The sequence below is a fragment of the Pollachius pollachius genome (genome assembly GCF_949987615.1).
Source record: "Pollachius pollachius genome assembly, chromosome: 19".
Taxonomy (NCBI): domain Eukaryota; kingdom Metazoa; phylum Chordata; class Actinopteri; order Gadiformes; family Gadidae; genus Pollachius; species Pollachius pollachius.
In genome coordinates this window covers 7,189,998-7,211,673 of record NC_136952.1, presented here as the reverse complement: position 1 = coordinate 7,211,673, position 21,676 = coordinate 7,189,998, and the positions used below count along the sequence as shown (strand labels likewise).

The 21,676-nt window shown below is 44.1% G+C and overlaps 2 protein-coding genes across 2 annotated transcripts in view; one reads left to right on the top strand and one right to left on the bottom strand.

Annotated features, from left to right (window-relative positions):
• The window catches only part of LOC307090309 (uncharacterized protein), a 43,810-nt gene extending 28,714 nt beyond the window's left edge, over window positions 1-15,096 (bottom strand). Inside the window, exons 1-17 of the mRNA XM_079756891.1 lie at window positions 15,080-15,096; window positions 12,602-12,743; window positions 12,257-12,459; window positions 8,439-9,013; window positions 7,802-8,003; window positions 6,843-7,474; window positions 6,401-6,529; window positions 5,880-6,077; window positions 5,436-5,576; window positions 4,660-4,914; window positions 3,984-4,161; window positions 3,347-3,513; window positions 2,672-2,815; window positions 2,290-2,465; window positions 1,659-1,834; window positions 1,241-1,474; window positions 815-924 (exon numbers count right to left, since the gene is read on the bottom strand). Of these exons, the coding sequence (XP_079613017.1) occupies window positions 815-924; window positions 1,241-1,474; window positions 1,659-1,834; window positions 2,290-2,465; window positions 2,672-2,815; window positions 3,347-3,513; window positions 3,984-4,161; window positions 4,660-4,914; window positions 5,436-5,576; window positions 5,880-6,077; window positions 6,401-6,529; window positions 6,843-7,474; window positions 7,802-8,003; window positions 8,439-9,013; window positions 12,257-12,459; window positions 12,602-12,729 (3,648 nt within the window). The 5' untranslated portion in view covers window positions 12,730-12,743; window positions 15,080-15,096. The remainder of the gene's footprint in view (window positions 1-814; window positions 925-1,240; window positions 1,475-1,658; window positions 1,835-2,289; window positions 2,466-2,671; window positions 2,816-3,346; window positions 3,514-3,983; window positions 4,162-4,659; window positions 4,915-5,435; window positions 5,577-5,879; window positions 6,078-6,400; window positions 6,530-6,842; window positions 7,475-7,801; window positions 8,004-8,438; window positions 9,014-12,256; window positions 12,460-12,601; window positions 12,744-15,079) is intronic.
• On the top strand, window positions 14,203-16,823 carry LOC307090311 (sulfotransferase 2B1-like). Its single transcript, XM_079756895.1, has 6 exons — window positions 14,203-14,383; window positions 15,053-15,264; window positions 15,431-15,557; window positions 15,715-15,809; window positions 16,178-16,358; window positions 16,462-16,823. Exons 1-6 carry the CDS (start codon window positions 14,230-14,232, stop codon window positions 16,569-16,571), a joined length of 879 nt encoding a protein of 292 aa, XP_079613021.1. The 5' UTR covers window positions 14,203-14,229; the 3' UTR covers window positions 16,572-16,823.
• The last annotated feature ends 4,853 nt before the right edge of the window (window positions 16,824-21,676 follow it).

The window sequence follows — 21,676 nt, the reverse complement described above, 5'->3', positions numbered from 1 at the left end:
TGCATGGGGTCAGGTGGGTTTAGTGTTAACCGTCTAAGAGCTGCTGTAGGTAAGAGGGAGGATTTGTAAAGGGAGAGAGAGCAATGTGAGTATGAGTGAGTCTGAGAGTGAGCCTGAGAGTGAGCCTGAGAGTGAGCCTGAGAGTGAGCCTGAGAGTGAGTGAGTGAGTGAGTGAGTGAGTGAGTGAGTGAGTATGTAGGTCCCTACAAGAAGAACTCTTCCAGGACCAAAAAATTACAACACTATTCTCGATGAAGAATTGCCAGAAAAGGAAAAAAAAATAACATCACTTGATTGTATAACCTGATTCAGCCGTTCAGTTCTCATAAGTAGGAAGAACGTTTGGAAGTATTATGACCTTGTTTGAACATCGACATACAGCGGTCCTACTATGCGTAAAATTGAAGAGTTTCCCTGCGTTCTAGCACCTCCCGGTGTCCTGCCGTGATATACACTGTCACGTCATCATTTTCATTAACACCCTGATATCATTTTCTGGCCATGCCGCCTAGCACTAGTTAAGGCTCAGTTATGTTTCCACGTGGACGCAGCGCAATGACCACGCAGACGCTTCGACGCAGTCGTGAACCTGTTTGGGTTCTGCGGCGGGTTTTAGGGAGCGGACCAATCACAGGCCTTGCTGCTGCGTTTCCTCTACACAAGGCTACAATTTTTGGGAGGCGCACTTCGGGCCCTTGCGGTGGATGGAAGGAGGGTCCGCAAGGACGTAATGAGTCTGTAAACCCCCTTGCCTTGCGTCGACGTCCAACCTGTGTGGTGGGGGGGGGGGGGGTGGTTGAGCATGGGTACCCACCTGCTGCAGCAGGGCCTGGCAGGTCATGGGGGGGATCCGAGTGACGCTCTCCAGGAGGAAGTGGGGCACAGATCCGTAGCCGGACACGTCATCGTCCCCCTGAGACATATCTGACAAACACACAAAAAACAGCAGTTAGAATGCCCCCGCTGCAACACTGACCCGCTCTGATCCATCTATCCATTGGGCTATATCTGGATATAATTACAGTTATAAATAAGAAAATGTAATATCGGACGAGTAAATTCATAGTGAGACGGATGTTTGATATGTTGTTTGAAAACAAATGTCGGGAAAATAATGGGAACAATGCATGAATAAGCCTCTAGTGTCCGATCCCTCCGACAGTTTGAAAACAGGCTTGTGGAAGGAAAGGAGGAGGGAGAGCGATGGGAAGCAAAGAGCGGAGGAGGGCGGGGCCTCTACCTGCATTGGCCACGCCCGCCGCCAGGGCGTTCTCCATGTGATTGGCCAGGAGCGCCGTGGACACGTTGACCACGCCGTCCGCCACCACCATGGACACCAGGTGGCCGGCGGTGCCCACAGGGTCAAGGCTCATTGCCGCCTGCGAGAAGAGCTTGTCGCCCGTTGCCGTGGTGATGCGGAGAAGGACCCCCGGGCTCACCTCCAGGGCCGCCAAATCAGAGTTGGCTGGCACGGCTGCGGATAGACCAGGGCTACGGTTGGGGTTAGGCTCTCTGAATTGACCCATCGTGTGCACAGGAACCAAACCCGTGTTTCAAGCCTCTCTATTTTGACATGTAGTCTTCATAGATATCATGTCCATGAAACTGATTATACTGAAACACACACACACACAAACACACACTACGGGACGGTGTACCTGCGTTCCTCTCGATGAAGTCCTTGAGCGGGCCGTGGACAGGCCTGAAGACCACCTCCCACTGGCTCCACTGCTCCAGGTCCTCCAGCAGGGGGCAGGACAGCAGGCAGGCCAGGGCCTGTTCCTGGGACACCTCCCCCAGAAGACCCACAGACGCTCCCCCCCCGTCCGTAGTGCTGGAGGACAACACGACCCAGGGGAGGAATATGAATTGCCATGGAATATGACTGATGAAATGATTGCAGCTTCCTCCATCCTGGACGAATACGATTTGTTTAGTCAACCGACGACGGAAGACCTACTATTCACGTGTACGCACGCATCAAGATATACAGCCACGCTGTTGGCTAGTGCTAAAGCTTAGACCTGGGGAGAAAAATGAAAGAAGGTGTACTGCGTTGTTTGTAAGTGCGTACTTTACAGCTTAGCAAGTGTACTGTGTTGTTTGCAAGTGTGCACTGTATTGTTTGTGTGTGTGTGTGTTTGTGAGTGGCTACTTCATGGTTTCTAAGGGTGTACTGCGGTTTTGCCCTGCAGTGTGATGCTGCTTATCGGACCTCTCTTGTAAAAGAGATGCTGATCCTGAATGCGACTTGACCCGCATTGAAACACGTAAACACACACAGTGTACCTGCTGTGCTTGGCGAACAGGGCCGTCTCATAGTGGACCTGGACGCAGCCCCCTCCGCCCCGAAGGTCTTTCTGGCGCTTCACCATGTCAGCCAGCGTTTTCAGGGGCCCGAGGCCCAGGTCCCGGCTGTCACGCACCCTGTAATGGGCCCTTAGAGCCCGCTCAATGTGCACCAGCTGGGAGGACAATGATAGGGGTACAGAAGATGACGTTAGACGGTGTGGATCTCATGAGGTCATCCATTGATTGTGATCGATTTTTTTCTTCTTTCTTTTATTTTTTGAGTGAGTGAGTGAGTGAGTGAGTGAGTGAGTGAGTGAGTGAGTGAGTGAGTGAGTGAGTGAGTGAGTGAGTGAGTGAGTGAGTAAGTGCGGTGACCCACCGCGTCAGGCTCGGAGGAGGTGAACGCTCCACACTGTTTGATGAACTCAAACACATCCTGGCGGCTGGGCCGGAAGCCACAGCCCTGGTGCTCTGCGCCGCCACCACCCAGGGCCACAGCGCCCCCTACAGTCTCCTGCAGCAGCTGCAGAGACAGACAGAGAGAGAGAGAGATATGAGCGCTGGACCATTTCTGTTCCCTACAACTATCCCACGATTGGAGGCACTCCCTAATGCATTGGACGCTCAAAACGCAATAGAGGGGTAGATAAACACTACAAAATTGGACACAGTCCACTGGTACAGACATGGTAAAATGGAGAACATGTTTCACATGACGAATACGTTTCACAATCATTTCAAGACACGACAACTGATCTACAAACAGTGGATTCAGTTACAGCTAAGATAATTTTATATTTGTGCTCTGTGCAATTGCTGTAATGCATTCTAGGATACTACTTGTACATGGTGTGTAGACATAGTTAATCGCAAACTTTTAACATTGTTTGACATGGGATACGTCTTGTGCGTTTATCTCAAGGAGCCACTATCTGCAATCGCTCCATTGGTAGGGCCACCTGCAGGGGAAAACCAGTGTGTGTGTGTGTGTGTGTGTGTGTGTGTGTGTGTGTGTGTGTGTGTGTGTGTGTGTGTGTGTGTGTGTGTGAGATACCTGGATGTTTTTCACCAGGAATTCCAGGAAGGTTCCTCTCTGCAGAGACCCAAACTCTGGGAGCTTAAAGTGTATGCTCAGCTTCTTCTCCAGAGCTGCCATGGAGCACAGAGTGAGAGCTGTACTCTGATTGGACAGACTGGTCCTAAGGAACTGCTTCACAGCATCTGGGAGGGACAAGCACCAGGGAGAAAGGAGACTCAGTAATGCTTATTCAGTACTATACAATCTAGAACCAAAATGGAGCCCTTTTGATCTCTCAGTTTACATTAGATAACAGATACTCGTTTTTTGAAGTTCAAATATGAGAATAGCTTTTGGGTATTCTCATGAATACTATGAGATACGACGAGACATCTAAACAAAACATGAGATTTCAAATAAAAAAATCAGTTTGTCATCTTCTGCGTGTATTCCTTAGTGTTAGGCCTGCATGTTTTTATTTTCAGTTCTGTGTGTACAAATTAGAATTTGAATATTAATTTGACTATATGTGTGATCGATTACATATTGCACATGAAAAACACCCGCATTTACATAATCAGCCCGCTGTGTTTTGTCATGCGGGGTAGGGTAGCTCCCATGATGTGTGCTGGCGCCAGTGCATCACCCGTTGATTAACAGTGTACTGGCTGACCTTCGCTGGGCAGGGCGACTGCAGGCTCTTGTTTAGCAGGTTTCCCTGCAGCCTTTGCCGGCTGGTCTTTGGCCACCAGGTCCTGAGGAACGGCTAGGGACCCCCCGCAGATGGCCAGCTGGAACATGGCCGAACACAGCCGATCGCCCGACATCTGCAGCAGGAAGTCCTGGACGCGCTGGACAGGAAGTGACACGAAACATCAGCCGGGGGGGTCGTTTTTCACAACCCTAAAGCGTATTTTTCATGGAAAAATCGTAATCAGTCAATAAAATCCTTGCGTGAACAATCGTGGTTACCCAAAGATTATGCCGTATCCAATCCCATGATCGTGGAAATATTGGTAACTTTAAGATCTGGAGTGAGTAACGCCATATGTCACGTGTATAAAACCTTATTTACTTTAATACTAGTTGATTTCGTAAGCCTTTGATTACATTTTCATTGAGAAAGCACCCGTCCTCTCAACAGAAAAATTATGTTTGTAAGTAGTTTGTATGCTCTTATGTTATGTAATGTCAGTATGTTATGCGAGTCAGCACTTTTATTGTCACTGCAATCCACACAAGCCTCCCTTGTAGTCACAGTCACTGCAGACGTTAAAATGGTCAAACGCTGCACTTTATCCTGCTCCATTCCCCCGAAGGTCTCAACGAAAGAGATCGGTGGATCTCACCTTGTGCAGCTTGGAGCTAAAGATGTCTGCCGCATTGGTGAAGACCTCCAGCACGACCTCCACCGCCGCCATGGAGATGTACTTCTTGCGGAGCTCCAGACTTCCGGCGCCAAAGGAGGCGGCGGAGAAGGGATCCATCACGTTCCTCTTCATCTTCCTCATTTTATCCGTCACCTCCTCCTCCAGCTCCCTCTGGATCAGCTGCTGGGACCGCTCGAGGTTCTGATGCTCAAGGCGGGTCACCTTGTTCAGGGTCTGGGAGTGGGTGGGGCCAGGGGGCAGGGATTCATGACTGTGGCTTCTGCGTGTCCTTAACGTTTCTATTTTCTTTACTTAAAAACAATCATTCTAAAAACATAGAGACGAGCAATAGTTGCTTGACCTTCCAAGGCACTCCGGTCAGGGATTGACGTCATTACATTTGAATTGTAAATTACTATTTGCCTGTTTAATTGAAAGCGGAGGATCTCCATTAAGTTCTTTCTACTCTTCATTTAATGTTTGCTGAAGTCATCGAAGCAAAAGTAATTTTTAAAACCACACTCATAGAAATGATATAGTAACTCAATCCGTGACACATGACCAGGAACTAGATAATGACTAACTAAAACTTATTTGTTGATTATTGACCTCACAAAAGGAAATGATATCACATGCCTTTTTTTTTGTACGATCTTTCCTATCCATAAAGGATGGGGTTTATGGAACCCTGTTCCATTAACAGGGTCATAAAAGTTTGGATTAATGGTTTCCCTCCATGGGAGATGGTCTCTCACCGCTATAGGCAGGCCCAGGCTTTGGATCCGGATGCCCAGCTCGTAGGGAGACTCACAGCTGTGCTGGTCCGCCAGATGCTTCATGAACTCAGCCAGGTCCACCTTCTGCTTGTGCTCAGCGTGCCTGAAATGGCGCAGGCTCTGTGGAAGAGGAGGAGTGTGAGTTTAACAGTGGAACAGCGACACAGGTCTTTACCTCAGGGTTTACCGCAGCACTTTACAGTTTAGGTGGCCGCCTAAGCAACACAGGCCTGCCGCATTAACTACGTTGTAAAAAAAAAACGGAAAAGGTTTTTCTTTTTTTGATCGTGAATATTATACAAAAGTATAAAATAATCGAAATACTTCATTTACTCCCCGTGTATAGATAAGGCTGCAGGGCAACAGCCTGAATGAAAATAAGCATAAATGGTGCCCCCCCCCCCATATCGATATGAAGCCTACCTTCAGGATGTCCACGGTCTCTATCTGAGGGATGTCATCATCCTTGGTGCTGCTGTCTATCTTGAACATGCGGTGGACAACAGGCAGCTTGCAGAGTGGGCCCAGGTTCAGCTCCTCGTAGCGCTTCTTCTCCTTCAGGCCAGCCAGACACTGGCCCAGCTCATACAGGGTGCAAATGGCCGTCGCCGCCTCGGTGGACTAACAAGAGGGCAAACGACACCCGTGGATGAATATTCATTGTTATAAGAAAGGCCAGGCAAGCTTATTGATAGATCCCCCTTCAAACACAAGGCCATTCGTAGGGATAAACAAAGGAAGAAATCAAATGTAAAAAAAAAAAAAAAAAGGAAATTCTGAAATACAATCATTAGATGAAGTTAACAAACGTAATACATTGGAAGATTCAAGATTCAAAATCAAAGATGTTTTGCAGCTGAATTATTGTTGTTGTTCATTTAAATGAAGGCGAGTGTCAAAACTACACGGCTGCAGAGAAGTGTTAAAAAAAAAAGCAGGCGTACCTCAAGGAACATGTTGATCTCCCGGATGGTGTACTGGAGCTCCTTCACAGCCGGTATGTGCCAGGCGTGAATGATGCCCACTGACCGGAGGGACGGGACCTGCATCAGCATGCACACCTTGGACACCACCTGGATGCACAGAGACAGACAGAGTCAGGGACAGAGCCGGCGTCAGAGAAAGAGAGAGACAGATATAGACAGAGACCTAGTTGAGGACAGAGAGAGAGGGAAAACACGCTGCCCTCCAGCCTTGCCCCCACTTTGAGTAACACACCCAAAAGGACCACAATGGAAATAAGCACTTGGCTTCATTGTGTTTGATTGAAAGCCAAAACCAACTCATTGAAAATGCTTTGTCGATGCACTCCATCACAGTTTGCGTCCCCCACGCCATAAAAGGACTATGGTGACGCTGACTGCCCCTGTGTCACTCACGGCTCACCTTCTCCTGCGTGACGAACTCGCCCTCATCGGCCAGGTCGCGTATGACGCCCTCCACCAGGCTGTTGACCGTCTCCGGGTCCAGCACGCGGTTCCTCCTCCGGCCTTTGGCGTCCTCGTTGTCCGCCTCCAGGACTTCCACCGCGCGCAGGTTGGCCGCGTGGACGTGCCGCAGCTGGCCGTGGTAGTCGTCCCTGAAGACGGGGGAGTTCTTCCGGGTCTCCTCCAGCGGCGGCCGCGTCGGGGTGGCCCGCCGGGGCTCCCTGGCCACCGCCGCCACCGCCGCGCCCAGGGCCGGGAAGTCTTCGTCGGACGGGCCAGCGGGTGGGGGGTTGATGGCCAGAGAGCCGATGGGCACCGGGAGTGCCACCTTGGAGGGCAGTGAGGCAGCGGGCATGGGGCCGGCGGGCCTGGGGCCGGAGAACAGGGAGTCTGAGAACAGGGAGTCTGAGAACAGGGAGTTGGTGGGCGTGGTGCCGAAGGGCTGGGGGCAGGAGACCTCTGAGGGCAGAGCGCCGGAAGGCAGGAGGCCAGAAGCCAGGGAGTGGGCGGGCATTAGGGGAAGGATGCTGGAAGGCAGGGAGCCAAAGGACAGGAAGTCCCTTGTAGTCGCTATGGAAAACGTAGTGGGAGCTGTGAGGACAGAAGATAAGGAGGAGTGGGAAGGAGGAGGAGTGGAGAGGAGGAGGCGGAGGAGGGAGGAGCGCAGAGAAGGAGAAGTGAAGAGGAATAGGAGTAAAGAGGAGGAGGAGGAGGAGGAGGAGGGGGAGGTGGTTTGAAATGTTATTTAGATTTTTGAGATCGAAGAAATGATATTGAGTTACTTCCCTATGACATATCTAAACATGAGAATTTTTCTCTTAACATGTACATCAATTCAATTGAACATTTTCCAGGTAGCATAAATAAGCCAGAGTCCATTTTCTACTCTGTAAACGTCATACTCCGAGAAGCACCAACCTTCAGTGTGTTGTGTGGGCAGTGGCCTGCGCGGTTCTGCTGCTTCCGCTGATGCCCCGGATGGTTTCCCAGGGCGTCTGGAATCCCAGGAGTCATACAGAGTCATGTACTGTTCCAGCGGGAGAGCTTCCCCAAACAGCTCAGAATAGCTCTCCGCCAGCCGCGCCATTGACCTGCCAGCCAATTTGTCCGCCTTCATAACCTAGGACACATCAGTGGTACAGTCATTGGTATACACCCTACACCCAAGGAAAGTGTTGCTATGCTATGCAGATTAAAAAACAAGGCGGGTTCTACTAGTATCTGAAAATCAGACTCCTTATTTGGTAGGTGTAATAATAGACTAAGATACTGAATAATAGATTAAAACCTCTCATCCTGATAAATGACGATTCATGATTAATGAAGCATAAGACACTTAGACACACGCGTCTTCATTATGACCAGTGATTTTGTCTGCTGAAACACAGCGCAATCTTAGGTGAAGGATTGCACTTTCAGTTGCATTTTGGGATGGGCAAGCATGCATCACCCATCGGTCATCATCATTACTCATCAGCAAGTTCCATCACATGTTGATGAACCAGATCATAAAGAAAAAGCATTCAAGCTTAATGGTTTGCGTCACACAACCAACCTGTGCGATCCTCTGCAACAGCTGATCTTGCGACAGCGTCTCTACAGGCTTGCCTGCTCCGGCGGGAACACTGTGTTTACCGAGAGGAGCTTGGTAAACACCGAATGATGGGACGCCTCCAGAAGAGGAACTCTCCGGAAGGGCCGGAGCCCCGAACCCGAAGCTGACCACCTCCAGTGGCTGGCCAACAGGGGGGGCCGGGGAGGCTCCCCTCCCCGATCGATGCCTCTTCTTCCGGGCCTTCGCCGGCTGGCCGTCCCCCGGGGCTGACGCTGAAGGCCTCTCGCCCGCCTCTTGGGCAGTGCTCTGGTCCCCGTTCCCGGCCTCGAGCGCGGTGTCGGCGCCCCCTGGTGGCCAGTGGCTCCGGTGGAACACCAGCTCCCCCTGCACCACCAGCACATCGTCCAGGGAGGCCAGCAGCAGGGCCATGGACTTGAAGCCCAAGGAGGCCACGGTCAGGTTCTTGTGGTAGGTCCGGTTGTACTGCTCGGCCACCTTCCTTCCAGGGACGCCGTCAGGGCAGCCTTTAATCATGGCCACGATTTTCTCCAGGGTTTTGTCCATGATGGTCGTCGCTATGACAAGAAGACATAGAATATCATGAATAAAAAAGGCATGATAATGAAACCATAAAAAAGAATGAAATATGTTTAATAAATACTGGGGGTTATTATGGTAGACTTTAGACTTTATTATCCCCAAGGGCAAGTACATGGGCCGCACGCCGACAGTTAACAATGGACATCAACAACAATACAACCTGTTTTTACCCCAGCACTGTACGGTTAAGGCCTTAACAATACTAGGGCCCCACCTTGACTACCAATGTATACAGTGAAAACAAAAATAAAAAAAAGGATGGGGGGGGGGGGGTTCAGTTCGCACCAATATTGTTTTGAACAGGTAACACCAATGCATTATTTATCTTTATTTTTTGTATGTTTTCTTTCCCTACGAGAGTTTTGTACTTTGTTAATGCATAATAATTTAAAAAATATATATATTTTTTTTTATACATTGGTTGTCAAGGAGGGGCCCTATTGTTGTTAAGGCGACCACCTTAACCATACAGTGCTGGGGGAAACACTGCTATAGATATGAATATATCATTTTTTATTATTATTATTATTAATAATAATAAAAAATACCTCCAAAAGACCACCTTGACTAAGACATTTCCTGGGGGAAACTCTGACAATAGCTGTGGAATTGTTACCATTCTTAAATCTAAGATGTTGGTAATATACATGATGTTGTCCTGGATAGTACATGGTGTTAAAGGGATAAAGCGGCTGTCATCTGATGCTTATCTGATGCAAATAAGATGTAGATAATACACTTTGCATTTATGGTGAAAAAGCCAATAAAAGGCTATTCATCCATTTAGTAAACACCTTATTATTAACCCTGAAGCAACATATGAGTATTAGTCAAAAAAACATCTTTTTAAAAATCGGAACGAATTTGCTTTGATGACGTCAACATGTTTAAAGGAATCAGCTGTCTTTTCTTTTCACTAAATAACCGATAACTTTCTGTACTTGAGAAATATCCAGCGTCCTATTAAACAATATGCTGACAAAAAGCAAACAAGAAAATGTCTCATATCCTTTCAATATATTACACAATGCAAAACCTAATCAAACAAAGCATACCGGTTAACCTAGAAGAGACAAGCCTTTCAATCTCACCTATTCTCTGAAGTAACTCCTACGGTTCACCAACCGACAAATCATAATGTTCAGGTCCAAGACAAACGGACCTCAGTGGATGGACTACCAACTGAATATGGGAGAGCAGCTGCTGTTATCTATTTACCAACTCCCTCCTCCTCCCTAGCAGTTACTGAGAAGCGTTCACAACTGACGTGAGGGAGAAACGAAACTGAAAGTGATGCAGAATGATGCTGCTGAGCCCCCCGTTCATTGGGAGACCCACCTCCTTTCATGTGAACAAAAGCCCTTGCATAAAAGACAGCAAACAAGGCAGAACAGCTACTTCACGCTCATGTGTTACAAGTGTTCTTGTGTTACAAGTGTTCTTGTGTTACGTGTGTGTTTGTGTGTTTGAGTGTTTGTGCGTATGAAAATTCACATGCAAGTCAGGAAACAGAAGTAAAAGGCCTTTCTTGTTTGGTTGATTCTATTGAACTCATAATTTGTAATCTGTAAGCTTCTTTGAGCAAGATTGGCCATCCTGTTCCTGAATGATTCTGCAACCAAAGGGGCCTTAAAAGCACCTGCTAAATGACTTAAGAGTAAGTCTAGTCATATTTAGCCGTAATAATGAAGCCTTTTGATTAAATGTTTGAATAAGCAACATTAATAATGATATAACTATTTACTTATAATCAATATCTGTAACAATAATACACTTATTAATGGAACCAGCCTAGGGTGTCACCTTTAGTTTACTTTAGAGTTTTGAATGTAAAACAACTAAAGCTACGTCAGACATGGAGAGAGAAGGGAAAACAAAACCAGAAGTAGCAGCAGCAGAGGGAGGGTGAGAAAGGGAGGGTGTGAGTGTGTGTGTCTTTAAGTTTCAGATTCCTGATCCGCAGCTGATTCACCTCGGCTGTTGCCAAGGAAATCACGTGACCCGGCACCAGGGCTATCAAGCTGTGACTAGGGGCCAGCTTCAAGCACAAAACAATATGAATATATATGGCTACTAGAATACAGTTTATTGCTTTTTTACTAGATAAGAGCCCAACATATCAGCCTGATAGATGCATCTCTTTACACAAAGTTACCAAAGCTATGTCAACATTAAGCTGGAAATATACAAACTTGATTTAAATTTCAATCCATTTTCACCAGCGATGCAGTTGACAGTCATTTCTAGTCAATCTCGTTGGTACAGTTCTTAACCACAGTCACAGTCTTAAAGGGATCAAAGGCCACCGTGTTATGACATCTCATAACCCTAGCCTCCATATAACCCTAGCCTCCAAATATCCTGTAGAGACTAAATAATAGGATATTTTAGAGGGCAACCAGGCGGGTCATATGTCTCCCAACAAAAGGCCTTTTGTAAACTCATTTTGTAAACTCAAATTCTCCATATCCCAAAAATACTCTGTGCTATTCTTGTACTTTGACGGGGACAAAGAGTAATCCATGTCCTTATTTTCTCATGAGTCAACTACTTAAATGAAACTTTAAACAAAGTCACTCTGCTCTCCATCTCAAAGCAGAAGTACAGAATGCAGTGGGAATAGAATGTTTAAATAAACAAATATATGAATAAAAGGTGATGTATGCAAGATACAATAGCAATGCCATAGCCATCATGTCAGCTATTCGTGAGTGAAATGCTCTGTTAGAATATCTGTGCTAGAATGATGAGTGTGTCTTTGTTAGTATGAGCCAAGTCAGAGACCGCTCCCAGATAATTAAACTGGTTCAACCAACCGATCTGGAGATAAAGTATTATGGCACACAGCGATCAGTAACTGGCTGGATGAGAAATTTACAACACACTGCAGGCGCTGCCCCTTCCGATTTCTTGGCCATATATCCTTGGCCACAATGAAGGACCGCCTGCCCATCAGACCTCCTCTGCGTAAGCAGCAGTATGTACTCCTTCACAAAGCAACGGTTTCATATTAAAGACAAACAAAATCATTAAAACGTGCAAGCTGGTTTAGTCCTTTAGGTGTAGGCCATTTCAAAAAGCCCATTGATTTATTATGAGTGAAACAGAATCCAGTGACATCTCTCCACACCAGACTGGCGCTCCGATTAGAGTCAACGGCTGCTGCTAGACGGATGGAACATCCCCTCACCTCAACGGCTGGCGGTGACATCACTCACCTTTACCGCCGGAGCTGCCGTTCCGCGGGGAGGCTAGCCGAGGGCCGCGTGCTACTGCTAAGGCAGCCGGCGGCGACGGGAACGAAGGTGCCGACCACGAGGCCGATGGCCGAGATGCGATGGGCCACACTACCATCTCCCCATTGGTGCACAGATAGAGATGGTCAGGGACACTCCTAAGCAGGGTCTGCAGTGGGGCAAACCTACACAGCACACAAACGGGTCCATCAGACACGGTTTGTTAAATCACATCCTGATCTGATGCACCATGGCCAAAGGTACAGTCAGGTAGCCTAAGGTAAACAGAGTGAATCTGCCTTCTTTCGTCTACTGATGTGAGCTTACCTTTTAGGGGTCCCGAGACGCAGGGGTTTTCCGTAGGTCCGCTGGTAGAGGCCATGGATCTCCTGTATTGGAAGACCCTCCGGGTAGCCGTTGCACAGCCGGACGACCTCCTTCTGTATCTCCTCCATGGTGTCCAGCTGGTCTGAAACATGGTTTGAAATCACATAGGTAGAACCCTGGGACACGTGTCTCAGAAAGAGAAAAGAGACCCATATATTTATATATATATAGATAGGGAGAAATGGTTTTAGACCTGTTCTTACGTTAACTCGTTATGACTCATAAGCATTATGTTGCAGAGAACTGAACTCAAGCCAGATATGAACATACACACAAACAAAGGACTTATGCATAGGGAAATGGTAAGAGGCTGAGGGCAATTTCTAGACGCATTTTACACCCAGTAACCCATCGGTTAATTGCCATTCTGCGGACGTGACAATCAAGCAGATGAAATGCGTCGATCCGCTAGTTTGAACACATCTAAAAACTTGCATTATCATTCGTTTAAAAACGGTGAGAACCGATTGCTCCTCCAGGGAAACACAATGGTCCCTTGAAAGCAAATCGACCCATGCAACAGTTAGCAATTAGCTATCGTAAGGTATTAGCCAGGCTTAATTACTGGAAAAACAAATGAATATCAGGTGATTGTGTGATGTATAATAACTACCATATAATGTGCTTATATGCTGTTCATTTCTCCATGTACATGTCGCCTCCGATGCTCACTCATCCCAAGACCCTTGGCAATAACATTCTCTGCAGCGTTCACAACATGTATTAGACATGAGCTGCACGTAAGCCCACTAGTAGCACACTAGCAGAGTGGTGTTGGTTTAATTCGGTGTAATATAGGTGAGCCCCAGCTCCGAAAAACACTTTTTGGTGAAACGCAAAGTAGAAACGGGAGCGTTGGCGGTAGAATATATGTAGCGCAGTGGTCACGTGGTCATCTGACGTCATTTGTATACTCTTGTAAGGCAGCATCTAGTGGACAAACTTATTCACTTCGTCGATTCGTTAAATGTAGTGGAGCGCATGAGAAAAATACAGAGTAACCTATACTACTATTGGAGATTCCTGTGCTTTTCTATCATTTGGTTGTAATACGTTTAATTATATGTTTTCATTACATAATTAAGGAAAACGAAATTAAAGGACTCTACCAGCGGACGTACGGGAAACCCCTGTGCCTTGCCTTGGGACCACCAAAAGGTGGTGTGATGGGATCATCACATCAGTTAATGGGTTAAGCCAGAGTTACTTCTACTATATACTCATGATGTTTTCAAATCTCTTTATGAAATAATTTCTCAATACATGTTTGTCCATTCCTGTTGTTATTACCCCCCTCTCAGAACAAGTCAACTTTTCTAAAAGAATAACGAAATACAGGTCCTCTAGGTCTTCGGCGTTATAAAAGAATAACCAAACCAAAAGACGACACCTTTTATGGACAAACACCAGCCCCGCCCCTCTCTCTCGCCTCTCTTTTATTTGGAGGATCCCGATCCAGGGATAATTATTAATTTAACTTAACTTAATTTATTCAGGACTGTAGACCAAAGTCTGAAAAGTTCAATATAGTCTCACACTGTCTTGCTTGTCAACTACCATTCTTATCCATGCATGTTGCAGAAATGACAGAAGAAAACCTGTATACCACGTACAAGGGTGTGTATTTGCCCAAAATGGTTCACTCCACTGAGAGCCTGAAATACTACGAGGAGTTCTCTTTTCGTCCAGATGACATTCTGATTGTAACTTATCCAAAGTCAGGTAAGAGTTTTCCTGGTCACTCAGTGGAAGTAAATGGCAAATAATGGAAGCAAAAAATAATTAGGTAGTTTTGCAAAATTAGTTTTAAAGTAGTATGTAGGTGGGACCTTTAAAAATATAAATTGTTATACATTTATAGATATTGTGTTGTTGTTTTCATCGTGTTTAACATTCAAAAGCAAAGGTTAACATTAATTGTAATTCTTGCTGCATTCATTGAAAGTCATTAAAATTCTTCCTGAAAATGCAGGAAGAATTTGTGTATGTGTTTGAACATGTAGCAACAGAGCAGACCTACAGAAGATGTGTTAAACACCGTGAACAAGTATGGACATGGACATAGACTATGTGGAATAAACCACAACGGGGTCTCCCATTATTGGAAATAATTATTGGAAATAATGACCTGAATAAACAACAACAGATGATGCTAGTATGACACTTTAAGCATATTGTTGGATTTGTGGAGGTGTCCAGGTATTGCAAAGTAATACAAATAATAATCAACTCTTAGAGTGATATTGACCAATCAGGATCATGTACTCAACCACACTGGTATACATAATAATGGTGTTTAAAAAAATGATAACAAAACCAGTTGGCCATTTAAAAAAACATGTATTAAATAAGACAACTGCAACAGCAAAAGCACCTGCGTGACGCTTTCAGGGACAACATGGATGCAGGAGATAGTACCTCTGATTCTGAGCCAGGGAGACCCGGTAGTGGTGGACACTGTGCCCAACTGGGACCGGGTACCCTGGTTGGAGGAAACCAGAGCACGTGACCTTAACCTGGACCAGAGACCGTCCCCACGCGTCTTCATTACTCACTTCAAGTATGACATGATGTCAACGGGCTTCCTCAAGGTCAAACCGAGGGTATGCTATGAAGCTTGGAGCCATACAGGTTCATTATGGAAGGATAGAAACCAATGGAAATGTCCCTGAACACACCCCCGCTTTTACCTCCTACACTACGGGACTTGATATGATAACTGTATTTGTGCGTGTGCGTGTGTGTGTGTGTGTTTTCTTTGTTATTTAGGTAATTTATGTGATGAGGAACCCGAGGGATGTATTCACTTCGTATTTTCACTTTAGTGGGATGGCCTCCTACCTTGTTAGTCCAGGGACACAGACTGAATTTCTCCACAAATTCCTTGATGGAAAAGGTATACAGTCTATGGATTGCTTGTGTATATCGTTTATTCACTTTTACCCTTTGTGTTTGTTTCACTTCGTGGTTTAATTTTTGAATCCAGAGACGGTTATTCTATGTCTTTGGCCAGTTGCACAATCATATATGATTAATGTTTTCTCTAACCTCAGCAATTTTCGGCTCGTGGTTCGATCACGTGAAGGGATGGCTGTCTGCTGCAGAACAGCAGCACATCATGTACATCTCCTATGAAGAGATGATCCTGGTAAGAAGATGGCAAATAAAGCTGTATCTTGGATACTTAGATAAGTATTCAATGAAAACTAATAACATTGTTTCTACAATCATTTTAAATATAATGGGAGGAAATTGCAAAACTCCCCTGGTTCATAGCGAGTAGTGTAGCTCCTGTCCATATCCTTTGGCCAGACGACAGTTGGCTTTGGAAGTGTCGGTTTGTTTAAGTCAATGAATCATTCTAGAAAACAAAGGTCTATATATAACCTATTTAGGCTGGGAGTGCCACAAAGAAATCAGCAAAGAGAGACAATGCTGATGAACGGGATCATGATGAGGATGATGATGGTAATAAATGGTCTAATAACTGTTCTTTGGTCACCTCTGTTGCTGTAGGACCTGGAGGCCTCTGTGACCCGGATTGCTCAGTTTGTGGACACACCTCTGGATTCTGAGATGAAAAGGAAGATTGCAGAGCGATGTGTGTTTAAGAATATGAAAAATAACAAAATGTCAAACTACTCCCTGGTCCCGAGTGAAATTTTGGACCAGAAGGTGTCAGAGTTCTTTCGGAAAGGTAAGGGGTTACTAAGAGCAGAAACACGCATCTAACAATATGGTTAAACATATCATTAGCCCTCAATACTATGACTTAATTCATATGATCTTTTATTTTTCAGGTATTGCCGGAGACTGGAAGAATCATCTAACTGTAGCAGAGGCGGAATACTTTGATGAATTTTACCGAAAGAAAATGCAGGATGTAAAATACACATTTGTTTGGGATTAGAAAATATATTTATTGTGTTTTCTATCATGGCATAGGGCAAAGTAGCCAACCCAATGAACAGTGCTATTATTAATGACCACAATCAGAGTCTGAAATTTGTTTTTGTATATCCATTTGGATATACAAAATATCCATATTGTCTAATAATTATAAGGGAATTGTTCCGTTTTTTTCTCTCTATGAAGTGTGTAACTTTCCTGGTACTAGCTGAGAGAAGATTTGACTGACTTACCTGATGAATACAAACTGTGATTTCATTAAGATCCATTCAATTTCTTGAAATAAATTATATCTCACATATATGTACAATGGTCAGCTGTAAAATGAATGTGAATTGGTTTACGAAAGCGCAAAGACAAGCACACACAAGATAACCCTTCGTGACAAATCTTCAAGCTGCAGTTTAGCGCAGTAAATACTATATTATCATCAGACATGGTGAGATTGCACTTAAGCACACTGCAGAACACACTGCATGTGTTCTGCAGTGTGCTTAGAACACATGCATGTATTCTTCTTTGTTTGTCCTTAAATTGATATTCAGATAGAGAGATAATGAGTGAGTGAAAGGACATAATGTGTCAAATTTCATGGCACTTCCTCCAGTGTATAAATGTTCCGTCAGGGGTCCCCCAAGGATCTGTTTTGGATCCACTTTTGTTTAGTACTATACATGTTAACAACCTGGGTCAAAATTTTCCTAATGCACAGTTTCATTTTTATGCAGACGATTCTATCATTTACTACTGTGGCGCCACCCTTGCTCAATCACTTGAGTATTGATCGTCTGCTCATGGTATGAGTGATTGTGAGTCCTGGTCGGAAACGAGATTGATGTTGTTTTCGAATGCCAGGAAATCATTAACTTCTCTGCCAATCATTGTAACCTTGCAGGACAGTTAATGTGAGTGACCGAGTGTCACAGTACAAGGATCTAGGTATTTTAATTGATGATGGTTTAACTTTTAAACTTTTTTTTTTTGAATGATTTTTTTATTTGGAAATGATTATGAGCAGATTACACTGAGCATACATTTGAGCAGACATATCCAAGTTTTTTTTTTTTTTTTTTTTTTTTTTTTAACGTACATATACAAACAACAGTATCCCACCCACCCCACCCACTTGAACATGTAGTACACACACCTAGGATAACAAAAAGAAGAAAATATATAAATAAATACAATAAAAGTAAATAAATAAAATAGTTAGCAAGGTTACCATACTTAGTAGTGACAAATGTCACCATGTACTTGTTCGCATACATACTCACAAACACTTTACATTATAGGCTGAAATGCCAGCATCAATCCACATCGCAATTACACATCCAAAAATAATAAAATAAAATAAAATAAAATAGTTTTATAAGTTGATTGGCCCAGAAGTGACCAAATCTGTTTATAGGGTCCTAATGCAAGAACTATTGCTATGGGGTATCAGGTATAGTTTTGAGTTTCCCTATGTATTTCAACACCGGATCCCAAGTGGAGTGGAATTTGTCCCTTGACCCCCTAAGCGAGTATTTAATTTTTTCTAGTTGTATAAAGTGCATCAGGTCACACATCCACAAAGACGCTTTGGGAGGGTTTTTTGATTTCCAATGTAATAATATTCTTCTGCGTGCAAGCAGAGTCACAAAGGCTAATATATTTTTATAACTTTTCCTTACTATAGAATGTCTTTGATCTGTGATACCAAATATAGCTGCTGCTGCATTTGGTTGGAAGTCAGTATTGAGCGCATCAGACAATGTTTTAAATATCATAGACCAGTAAGTGACCAGGGCAGGGCACGACCAAAACATATGGGTTAAATTGGCAGGGGTGTGGTGACATCTGTTGCAACTAGCATCTGAATCAGGATATATTTTAGCTAATCTTGCTTTGGAAAAGTGAGTCCGGTGTAAAACTTTAAATTGTATTATACTTAATTTTGCACACGAAGTGCTGTCATTCACTCTTTGTAAAGCACAGTTCCACATGCCATCTTCCATATCTTCCCCCAGTTCATCTGCCCAGTCTGCCCTTATCTTCGCGATGGTTATGGTTTTAAGAGAGGCTATACAATCATGTATTCTAGAAATTAGCCTTTTCGAATTGAACGGGGATTCTAGCAGATCATCTAAGCTTGATACTGAAGATAAATTTGGAAAGTTGGGGTCATGGCTCGTAAGGAAGTGGCGTACTTGGAAATATCGAAACAGACTAGATCGAGGAAGGCCAAATTTTTGTGATAGATCATTAAAGCTGGCAAATACATAATTTATGTACATATCTTTAAATTTAGAAATGTCTTGTCTTTGCCAAAAAGAGAATGTAGCATCTAATTTAGCTGGGTGGAAGAGATGGTTATTGCATATAGGGCTTAAGCTAAGAATTTGTTTGAAACCAAAGTGCCGTCTCATTTGAAACCAGATCTTCAAAGTATTGATGACAATAGGGTTGTTTGTGAACTGGGTAATCGAAACTGGAAGACTGGAAGTGACCAGAGCTGTGAGAGATGTTGAGATGCACGATGTAGCTTCAAAGTGGCACCAGTCTGTATCTGGAGCGTGAAGCCAAAACATTATTTTTTGAACATTTGCAGCCCAGTAGTAGTAGAAAAGATTAGGAAGAGCTAGGCCTCCCTGTAATTTAGGCCTCTGTAGAAGCTCCAAACGTACCCTAGGGTTCTTGCCATTCCAAATAAAAGAAATAAAAGCGCTATCAATACCTTTAAAGAAAGACCTAGGAAGGTAAAGTGGGATACATTGAAACAGGTAGAGGAATTTTGGGAGCACACTCATCTTGATGCAATTCACTTTACCTGCTAAGGACAAGTGGAGTGTTCTCCATTTCTTTAGATCTAATTTGACTTTATCAAGTAGAGGAGCAAAATTTTCCTGGTAGAGGTTTTTCATATCTCTTGTGATGTTAATGCCCAAATATTTAAAACTGTTTCTAGACATTTTAAACGGTAAAACATTATCCTGGATTTGAAGAGCCAAGTTGTTAACAGGGTAGCATTCACTTTTACTAAAGTTCAGTTTATATCCGGAAAATTTACCAAATCTTAACAGAACATGGATTATATGAGGTACACTAAGAATAGGGTCCGATACAAATAGTAGTAAATCATCGGCATATAAGCTTAGTCTATGCTCTTCTCCTCCTCTAAAAATTCCACTAATAGATGGCAATGATTTGAGTGCGATGGATAAGGGCTCTATGGCCAAGGCAAATAACAGTGGACTAATTGGACATCCCTGACGGGTCGCTCTCGACAGGGTGAAGTACTGAGATTGCCTGCCGTTTGTAACCACAGAGGCCTTGGGTGAGCTGTAAAGAAGTTTAATCCATGAAATAAAATTAGGACCATACCCAAATTTCTCCAAACACGTGAATAAATATTCCCACTCAACCCTATCAAAGGCTTTCTCTGCGTCCAGCGAGATGACCACCTCTGGTACCCCACTGGGCGCAGGGGAGTGAACAACATTCAAAAGCCGTCGGATATTTGCAAATGAGTGTCGACCCAAAATGAAACCGGTTTGGTCAGCAGAGATCACATCAGTCATTGTGGTTGCTAAGCGCAGGGCAAGAGCTTTAGCTAGGATCTTCACATCGCTGTTTAGGAGGGAGATGGGTCGATATGAACCACATTCTGTATTCTCTTTACCTGGCTTAAGCAGGAGAATAATCGATGCCTCAGTGAGAGTTTGTGGTAATGAACCACGGGACATAGAATCTATAAACATTTCAAGTAGAATTGGGGATAGTTTCTTAGAAAAAGTTTTAAAGAATTCTATTGGGTAGCCGTCGGGGCCAGGAGTCTTACCACTTTGCATTGCCATTATTGCGTTAATAATTTCAGACTGTTGTAATGGGAGTTCGATCTTTGTCTTATCCGTTACCTTTATGGAAGGAGCCTCAAGATTGCAAAAGAAATGTTCCATATCAGTTCTATCATTGGTCGCCTCTGATGTATACAGGTTAGAATAAAATGAGGTGAATGTTTCATTAATTTCTCCCGGGTCAGTAGTTAAATCCCCATTTGGTTTCCTTATTTGTGAGATTTGTTGAGAAACAGATTGGGCCTTAAGTTGGTGTGCTAGAAGGCGGCCAGCTTTTTCTCCATGCTCATAGGTATATCCACGTGATCTTAACAACATTTTTTCTGTTTTACCGGTTGACAACAGGTTGTATTGAGTTTGAAGGTCAAGCTTTTTTTTATAGAGTTCAGGGGATGGAGACGAAGAGTACTGAGAGTCTATTGTGCTTATCGATTTAATAAGCTGGTCTTGTTCAAGTCTTCGCATTTTATTGATTCTTGCTGAATATGATATAATCTCACCTCTGATCACAGCCTTCAGTGTCTCCCAAAGCAATGAGGAGGAGATGTTATCTTTTTTGTTGGATACTATAAAGTTGTCAATTACTTTGTTTATCAAATCACAGAATGAGCTATCAGCCAGTAAGGTTTTGTCTAATTTCCAAGGAGGACGTTCCGAATTGTTAGGAGGAAACACGAGATCTAGTAAAACTGGGGCGTGATCAGATTCGACTATGGTTGAATAATCAGCTTTTGTGACAAAGGGAAGAAGGTTTCTATCAATAAAAAAGTAGTCTATTCTGCTGTATGAGTGGTGAACCGGGGAAAAGAAGGAGAAGGATTGACCAAGTGGAAAAAGAGAGCGCCAGGGGTCGACTCCACCTATTTGATCCATAAGAAAAGATAAAGATTTGGCCATTTTAGAAGGGTCTGTAGATTTAGGATTAGAGCGGTCCAATATTGGGTTAATGGTGCAATTCAGATCACCCCCTAAAATTAATTGTTGTGAACTTATGTCTGGTATTAATGAAAAAACTTTACCCATGAATTTATCATCATCCCAGTTTGGGGCATATATATTGACCAAAACGACTGGTTTGTGGAAAAGTAGCCCAGAAACGATGACAAAACGCCCCTGTGGGTCAGAAATAACAGTGGTAGCACTGAACTGGATTTTTTTATGAATTAATATAGCTGTCCCACGTGTTTTGGAATCTAAACTTGAGTGGAACACATTTCCCACCCAAGCTTTCCTAAGTCTAATTTGATCTTTCAACAACAAATGAGTTTCT